We start from the raw sequence: 9,432 nt of genomic DNA, 5'->3' as shown, positions 1-9,432 counted from the left end.
ACACGTGTGATCTAGGAACGGATCACAGGACAACGGTCAAGGCTATCCTTAGTAACTAGTGGACTAAGGAATTTTCTCGATTATGGAGGTGGTAAAAGAGTTCGTCGTAAAGGGTTACGCCGATGCAATCTTTGACACTAATCTGGATGATTCTGAGTAGTAAACCGGATTCGTATAGTAGAACAGTTATTTGGAATAGCTCCAAAAGAGCGTGGTAGCTGCATCTACAAGATGACATAGAGATTTGTAAAGCACACACGGATTTGAAAGGTTCAGACCCGTTGACTATAACATCTCTCACAAGCATAACATGATCAAACCCAGAACTCGTTGAGTGTTAATCACATGGTAATGTGAACTAGATTATTGACTCTAGTAAACTCTTTGGGTGTTAGTCACATGGGGATGTGACCTTGAGTGTTAATCACATAGCGATGTGAACTGAATTATTGACTCTAGTGCAAGTGGGAGACTGTTGGAAATATGCCCTAGAGGCAATAATAAATTAGTTATTATTATATTTCCTTGTTCATGATAATCGTTTATTATCCATGCTAGAATTGTATTGATAGGAAACTCAGATACATGTGTGGATACATAGACAACACCATGTCCCTAGTAAGCCTCTAGTTGATTAGCTCGTTGATCAATAGATGGTTACGGTTTCCTGACCATGGATATTGGATGTCGTTGATAACGGGATCACATCATTAGGAGAATGATGTGATGGACAAGACCCAATCCTAAGCCTAGCACAAGATCGTGTAGTTCGTATGCTAAAGCTTTTCTAATGTCAAGTATCATTTCCTTAGACCATGAGATTGTGCAACTCCCGGATACCGTAGGAATGCTTTGGGTGTACCAAACGTCACAACGAAACTGGGTGGCTATAAAGGTGCACTACGGGTATCTCCGAAAGTGTCTGTTGGGTTGGCACGAATCGAGACTGGGATTTGTCACTCAGTGTAACGGAGAGGTATCTCTGGGCCCACTCGGTAGGACATCATCATAATGTGCACAATGTGACCAAGGAGTTGATCACGGGATGATGTGTTATGGAACGAGTAAAGAGACTTGCCGGTAACAAGATTGAACGAGGTATCGGGATACTGACGATCGAATCTCGGGCAAGTATCGTACCGATTGACAAAGGGAATTGTATACGGGATTGATTGAATCCTCAACATCGTGGTTCATCCGATGAGATCATCATGAAACATGTGGGAGACAACATGGGTATCCAGATCCTGCTGTTGGTTATTGACCGGAGAGTCGTCTCGGTCATGTCTGCGTGTCTCCCGAACCCGTAGGGTCTACACACTTAAGGTTCGGTGACGCTAGGGTTGTAGAGATATTAGTATGCGGTAACCCAAAAGTTGTTCGGAGTCCCGGATGAGATCTCGGACGTCACGAGGAGTTCCGGAATGGTCCGGAGGTGAAAATTTATATAGAGGAAGTCCAGTTTCGGCCATCGGGAAAGTTTCAGGGGTAATCGGTGTTGCACCGGGACCACCGAAAGGGTCCCGGGGGTCCACCGGGTGGGGCCACCTATCCCAGAGGGCCCCATGGGCTGAAGTGGGAGGGGAACCAGCCCCTAGTGGGCTAGTGCGCCCCCCATGGGCCTCCCCCTGCGCCTAGGGTTGGAAACCCTAGGGGTGGGGGCGCCCCACCTGACTTGGGGGGCAAGTCCCCCCCCCCTTGGCCGCCCCCCCCCCCTTGGAGATTGGATCTTCTAGGGCCGGCGCCCCCCTAGGGGCCCTATATATAGTGGGGGGGGAGGGAGGGAGGGCAGCCGTACCCAAGTCCCTGGCGCCTCCCTCTCCCTCCGTGACACCTCTCCCTCTCGTTGGTGCTTGGCGAAGCCCTGCCGAGATCCCGCTGCTTCCACCACCACGCCGTCATGCTGTTGGATCTCCATCAACCTCTCCTCTCCCCTTGCTGGGTCAAGAAGGAGGAGACGTCTCTCCGTTCCGTATGTGTGTTGAACGTGGAGGTGCCGTCCGTTCGGCGCTAGGATCATCGGTGATTTGGATCACGACGAGTACGACTCCATCAACCCCGTTCTCTTGAACGCTTCCGCTTAGCGATCTTCAAGGGTATGAAGATGCACTCCCTCTCTCTCGTTGCTAGTATCTCCTAGATTGATCTTGGTGACACGTAGGAAAATTTTGAATTATTGCTACGTTCCCTACAAAGTGGTCTTTCTTGACGAGTCGGTATAGACCTTTCAAATTTTCATTAGTTCACTTGCTACACACACAATGTCAAATGTTAATCTAACCATGTATATCCTACATAGACAACCGGCATGGATCCAATAACAAGGAGGCATGTCTGGGACATCATCGAGGAGGCAAAGAAGGGAAGAGCTATTGTCTTGACCACACACTCAATGGACGAAGCTGACATCTTAAGTGACCGAATTGCTATCATGGCAAAGGGGGAACTGTAGTGTATCTGCACTTCAATATGGCTGAAGTCGAAATTTGGAATTGGGTATTATCGCTAATGTGAATTTGTAGGGAAACGGTCATGCACAAAGCCCTAACATCAACGGTGATGCATAGGCCCTAGTTAATCCTAACATATAATCCGTCAAACGGTTCTTCAAGGAAGTATGTGTCTCATCCTTAAACTAAATACCATTCGGAATTGCTTCTCTTATTATGTGGAGATGTAAAACACAACAAATGTTCTTGAAACGGAGGCCTGATGTGGAACTGAAAGAAAGTAGGACATTCTTCACGTTTGTCATCCCCCATGAGAAAGAACCACTTCTGACCGAAACATTTTGACACCGTGCACATCATTAGCTAATTTTTTGACACAATAGTACTTTTTACCAATTGAGGTTCTTTGGGGAACTCCAAGACAGAGAAAGGGAATTCGGGATATCAGATATTCAGCTTGGTCTCACAACACTGTTTCCTTCTTGGGTTTTACTATTCCATTCTTTTGCATTGGTTTTCTTTGTTTCTCTGTTCCTTTTCTCGGTTTGCTTTGTTTCCTTCTCAGGTTTTACTGTTCACATTCTTTTGCATTGGTTTTCTTTGTTTTTTTGTCGATTCTCATTTGTTTCTTTTTTTGTTTAACACTGTCAACATTTTTCAGTATACATTCAATATTTTTGTATACATCAAGAATATACTTTATATACATGTTTGACATTTTTAAAATGAATGGTTAGCATTTTTGAAACTTATATTTTTATGTCTACTTTTTTCGGTGCACATTGTACATTTGTGGTATATATCTATTTCTAATAAGCGCTTAACATTTTCAAATACAAGATTAATAGTTTTTCGAATAAATGTTTTGATGTCTATTGTTTTCATGCATATTTAATTTTTTGGTATGTACCTAATTTTTTTCAATAATTTTTTAGCAATTATCAACAAGTTTAACATTTGTTTTCGAATACATGTTTTATTGTCTACTTGTTTTCGCACACATCGTAAATTTTCTTATACAGATACATTTGTAAAACATGGTTTCTCTTTTTAAATATAAATGCACAATAGTGTTGAATGCTATCAACAATATTTTTTGAATTACACCAACAAATTTTTTACACTGTGTTAAAAAAGTTTAAAATTCATGATTTAGAAAATACTCCCTCCGTCCCAAAATAAATGACTCAAGTTTGTACTAACTTCAATACAGTTAATATAAAATTGAGCCACTTATTTTGGGACGAGTGAGTAATTAATTTGAACTTTCGAAATATATGTATTTCAAATATTTTTCAAAAATATAAACAAATGGAAAAAGGAAAAAAGACCTCAAAAAAAGAAAAAAAAGGGAAAAAAAACAACGAATCGAAAGAAACGGATGGGAAACTACGCTCGCTTTGCTACTGGGCCTACCCACTGCTGCATCCTTGACGAGCGTAGTCTAGGTCCTCCGCTATATCCCAGAATCACTAATTAAAAAGTACTCCTCTTAAAGATCACCTCCACCTTCTTAGGTTGTGATATAAGTGGCGCACTGGCCATTTGTCGCAACCTGTGCGTTTTACTTTTCTCGTACATCTGTTTATTCAAAACGTTTTATCTCTTGAACCGTGAGTTTAAATATTGCACCGTTTTCACCATTAGACCATTAGATTTCTCGTGTTGAGATCTTCAAAATTAGATATCATGTTGATAGGTTTTGATGATCTTTTTTCCACACACAAAATAAACAAAAGCCGAACCGGGAGCATGGCCCGTTAATGGCTCGTCAACTTGTTGCTCTCGCTATACCCCTAAAAAATTTTGTCTGATTTCAAAAAAAAGTTTGTCTAAAAAAACCCTATAAAAGCATGGCCCGTTAATGGTCCATTCCGTACCTTATAAGGCTAGTCATAGTGGGAGTTACTTAGATAGTAACATAGCGCATTCGAAGAAATTTTTGTTTATGTGGCATGTAGTTAATGAGGAGAGAGGTGTTTAGAGTAACATAATATGTTACTGTAACATAGCGCTTGTAGAGAAAGGATGAGTCCACAAGCTAATAAATGAAGCTATCTATGATACTACTACTATGTTACTTTAGACTATGAAGGTACTACCTCCGTCTCGGTGAATAAGTCGTGCGCGTAGTTTTAGGTCGACGATTTAACTATCTAAATATGGAGTATTATATGTGACAAAAAATATATATTTAAAAACAACATCCATGTAGAAATCTAATGATATACTACTTTTTATGACATATAACATATATTAATTCCTTAAATCAATGACCTAGAACTACGCGAATGATTTATTCACCTAGCCAAAGATAGTAATAACTTAGACTAGTCTCATGAATATTCATGACACTAGTATAAGTTATTCCTCACCATGACCAGCCTAAGTTAACGGGATGGACCATTGACGGGCCAGACTTTTTTAGAGAGGCGGAGAAGTCAAAGGGGCCGAGAAGCCCGCAGCAGAGGAGTCCGACGCTGGTTCTATCTCCGCCTCGCCCTTGTTGTTGGCTTGAAAAGGGAATCGGGACTGGGTTCGAAACGAAACTCAGGTCCGGGAATCGGCAGAGCGCGCGTCATGGGGTTCCCGGAGCCGGAGCCGGAGCCGAAGGGGCTCGTGGCCATACAGCAACAGCAGGAGCCAGCCAGAGCCACTGGTGAGAACCAACCCTAGCTCCCTCCAACCTTTTTCTTTCCGTCCTCCCCCTGCTTCTGCACTGCAGTTCGTCCCCTGGTTCCCGTAGCAACGCCAGGGATCGCCCGTGTATTTGCTGTTGCTGGACTGAGACTCTGCATGCAACTGCAATAGTTATTTAGAACGAAATTGTCGTCTTCAGTTGTCAGTGTTCTGAATCTGAATCAAGCCCGTCTACGCTCTTTTCTGCTTGCTTATAAACTGATGAAACAAGTTGTCAGGCGTTCTTGCAGTCAAGTTAAAACTGAAACAGAAACAGATTGGATTCATTTTCTATTACTGTCTGTTCCATTCATTACCGCCCATGGTGTCTTTTACAGATGGATCGATTGCTTGGCGAAACAAACGAAAAGGCTCGCCATGCCAACAAGGTTTGGTTGCTCATGGATCGGTTGCTTCGCTGGGTAAGAGAAAAGACTCGCCCCGCCAACAAGATTATGTTGCACATGGATCAGTTGATTTACGGACTGACATAAATCGCACAGCCCGCCAAGAAGATGAAAGTTCTCAGGGTGATCCAGCAGAGGACTATTCAGGGCCACACCTTCCAGAGGTATTTCATTAAGTACTACTACTAATGTCTCGAGAAATTTTTCACCATGACAATTATATGACACGATCTCTTAACTGCAATCTCCTACATCATTACTCCCTCTATAAAGAAATATAAGAGCATTTAGATCACTAAAGAGGGAGTAGTTGCTTTGGCTCGTTCCAATTGCATACGCAGATTTATTTGCCCAACAAATAACTGCCTATCATGACTCTTGTATCTCGTCAAGAAAAGTCTGCAGTAGATTTCCTGGAGCTATCTTCCACAAATGTTGCGACTGTTGTTCTAGGCCCAGTGTCATGATGTCTATACCTGGCAAAACCATGGCCTCTCTCACCATGCTTGTCTCTTGGGCAATTTGGAACGAAAGGAATGCCAGGGTCTTTCGACATAAAAGTGCACCGCCCCCGATCGTCCTCAACATCATCCTCGAGGAAGCGAAACTATGGGTCGCCGCGGGTGAAAAGAAACTAGGGGAAATCATAATACGCGAGTAATTGTCATGCGGTATTGTATGGACACTTGTAAAACTCTATTCCTCTCTTAATTAATATATGAGGCAAATCTTTTGCCCTGTTTCAAAAAAAAAAAACCTGGCAAAACCATATCTAACACATGCCAACATCGTCCAATCCAGAACAACCGCACTATGCACTTATTTTGTTTTTGTGAGATCAGTCAGCCTTCGATACGTATGAGGTCATTCTTGCTACTGTTAGAGTTTGAATGTTTATGTCTGCCAGATATCAATAGTACGTACAAGGTTCTGTTTCATAGAACTCACTCCAGTGTGTAAACATTAGGATAATGTATTGCGTACCATATATACTCTTAATATAAACAAGTGGATATTTTGCTTATACCACTAAAGTTGAATTCACCTTCGAATTTTTTTTAGGCTTCTTGTTTTTGCAACTAAATCGGCACATCCATAACCATTTTTGGACAAGGAAAGACTTCTAAATGTAATGCTCAATATACCTGCCACAAATGTACAGTATCAATCATGCATAGAACACCTAGGGTGGAATGTTACTCAATATAGTTATATCGTTGTTCTTTTCCCGGTAGATCTAACGGTATGCCTTCATAGTTCTAATGTTACACTTTTCTCCCTGTTTGTGCATGTAGGACATCTGGTGTCATATACATTCGCTAATGCCACTCCGAGATGCCGCCCGAGCTGCTTGTGTGTCTCGTGCCTTCAAATTCTCCTGGAGATGCTATCCCAAGCTCACCTTCAGTGAAGAAACATTGGGTTTGGATGGACACGTGAATCGAAACGCCGATGCAAGAGCTTTTACTACCAAAGTTGACCATATTCTTGAGAAGCACTCAGGCATTGGCATAAAGACACTGGAGCTTCTAGGAGCTCTAGATTACAATGCCAAAGACCGTTGTTATCTTGACAAATGGCTTCAAATGGCGATTACACCAGTACTCGAGGAACTTTGGCTCTATTTATTTTCAGTAAATAACAAGTACGAATTCCCATGCTTAGTTCTATCGCATGGGAATGCAGTGTCGCTTCGACGTCTTCGCCTTTCAAACTGTACCTTTCGTCCCACAGTTGGCCTTTGTTGCTTGAGAAGCCTGACAATATTAAATCTATTCCAAGTGCTCATTACAGGTGATGAGTTAGGTTCCCTTCTTTCTAGTTCTTTTGCTTTGGAGCGATTGGAACTCAGGCATTGCGAGAAAATAAGTTGCTTGATGATACCTTGCCTTCTTCTGAGGCTCAACTACCTGGAGGTGTTATATTGCAAGAAGCTGCGAATCATAGAGAACAAAGCTCCAAATCTCACCCATTTTACATTACTGGAATGTAAATCCCTGCAGGTACAACTGTCACATCTAGCATCATTTCAAATGAAGAGTGTATACATGGATTGTCCTGGCGTTATTGGTTATATTCGTGTTAAGCTTGCACCAAGCATGCCAAACCTTCACTCCCTTCTCATATATTCATCCGAGGTATGCTCTAAAACTACAGGTCGGTGACTATAGACTAGCCATATGTGTGTGAATATAATGATATTATTACAAAAGTTGAACTTGAAACATTATTAATCATATACATATTTATGCAGATGGTTGACGCACCAATGTCCAGCAAATTTCTCCACCTCAAGTATTTGAATATCATTCTCAGGAGAGGGACCTTTTCCCTAAACTATGATTATCTCTCTCTGGCATCTTTCTTGGGCGCTTCCCCTTCCTTGGAGACCTTCATCTTGAATGTAAGTTACGTTTCATACTACAAACATATAATAGTGTCTAGTGTCGTTAATCAAAGATAATTATCTCATCTTTAGGTATGGGAACTACGCATGGAGCATGTCTCAGCTTCCACGGATCTCTCGGAGCCAAGGGAGATGCCTGGACACAACCATGACAAGCTCAAGAACGTGAGGATCGACGGCTTCTACTCCACGAAGAGCTTGATTGAGCTGGCATGCCATATCGTTCACATCGCAACGTTGCTCGAGTCGCTTATATTGGACACCTGAGAAAGGCCAAGGGAAATCTTCTACTTTGGTACGTCAAGGGAAAATATTCTTAAAGCCCGTAGAGCACTTGTGGCTATCCAAACTTACATCAGGCCGAAGGTTCCATCCACAGTTCAGTTTCTTGTTCTGGAACCTTGATGCCTGATGCCATGTTGTAGATGATCATTAGAGGTAGCCATCATCATTAATTTTCTCAAATTCACCAGAATTGCTCATTGTTTAGCCATTAAATTAATCAATTGGTTCTGTTTTGTGCTTGATTACTAGAAGTATTACTATTTTGGTGTATACATTCTATGAGCCTATGTGACCCAGTGGTGTACCGAAACTTGAATAAAAGATTCATAGATTTTACACACACAGAGGGAGAGATAGAGATTAATAGTAATAATTCTAGCACTTCTTCTTCGATACAACCCCCTTAAACACATGGACGGATTAGATCTGCCCATACCCCTTCATAAGAAAGGGTAGGATGATCCTTTTACGAAATACGTCGTCCGGACCGTACAACAGTGAGCAGGAAACTGGGCCGGCCCAGCAGCAAACGATGTGTGTAGTGAACTTGTAGTAAAACTGCTGTGTAGTGGACTTGTAGTGAAACAGTGGAAAATCCTAAAAAAAATTGTTTCCAGCAGGAATCGAGCACAAGACCTCCACAATAACACAAACGAGCACAGCCACTAGAATAAGCCAGCTATCTTAGCTAAACAGCAGCGAGGCCTTTTAAGAACTATGACCAGTGACATGGTTGACCATCTTTTTGGAAATTAGAACGTGACTTTTTTAAAACGCCGACATTTTTCCAAATTGTAAACAAAAGTTTTAAAATTCCAAAAAGTGGAACACATTTATAAACTCTGAACCGATTTAAAATAATGAGACTTTTTTTAAAATTCTGACAGTTTTTAGAACACAAACTATTTTGAAACTTTAAACTTCTTTGAAATGCGACGATTCTTTGATATCTTCAAACTTTTAAAAAAATTCTGAGTAAATAAATAAATATGTTGAACATTTTTTGAACTTTGTGGTTCTGAAGAACAAAATGGTTCATGAACATTTTTAAACATTCCGGAAACAGGTAAAAACTGGCCTGAAACCATCTAAAAGGTTCTGAAAACCGGCATATACAGAGGCAACGAACAGATTGAAATGGGCTGGCTCATGTTCACTCGTATCAATTGGGTGTGTGTGAAACAGCGTCTGTTTTACATTATAA

The 9,432-nt window shown here is 41.5% G+C and overlaps 1 protein-coding gene across 1 annotated transcript; it reads left to right on the top strand.

Annotated features, from left to right (window-relative positions):
* Positions 1-4,896: 4,896 nt before the first annotated feature.
* On the top strand, positions 4,897-8,465 carry LOC147992208 (putative F-box/LRR-repeat protein At3g18150). Its single transcript, XM_087539983.1, has 5 exons — positions 4,897-5,109; positions 5,468-5,700; positions 6,832-7,674; positions 7,791-7,940; positions 8,016-8,465. Exons 1-5 carry the CDS (start codon positions 5,031-5,033, stop codon positions 8,208-8,210), a joined length of 1,500 nt encoding a protein of 499 aa, XP_087396109.1. The 5' UTR covers positions 4,897-5,030; the 3' UTR covers positions 8,211-8,465.
* Positions 8,466-9,432: the final 967 nt, after the last annotated feature.

This window comes from Triticum urartu, chromosome 1A (genome assembly GCF_056163025.1).
Source record: "Triticum urartu cultivar PI428250 chromosome 1A, HENAU_Tu73, whole genome shotgun sequence".
Taxonomy (NCBI): Eukaryota; Viridiplantae; Streptophyta; class Magnoliopsida; order Poales; family Poaceae; genus Triticum; species Triticum urartu.
Note: the sequence above shows the minus strand (reverse complement) of the source record. Positions and strands in the feature narration are given on the sequence as shown.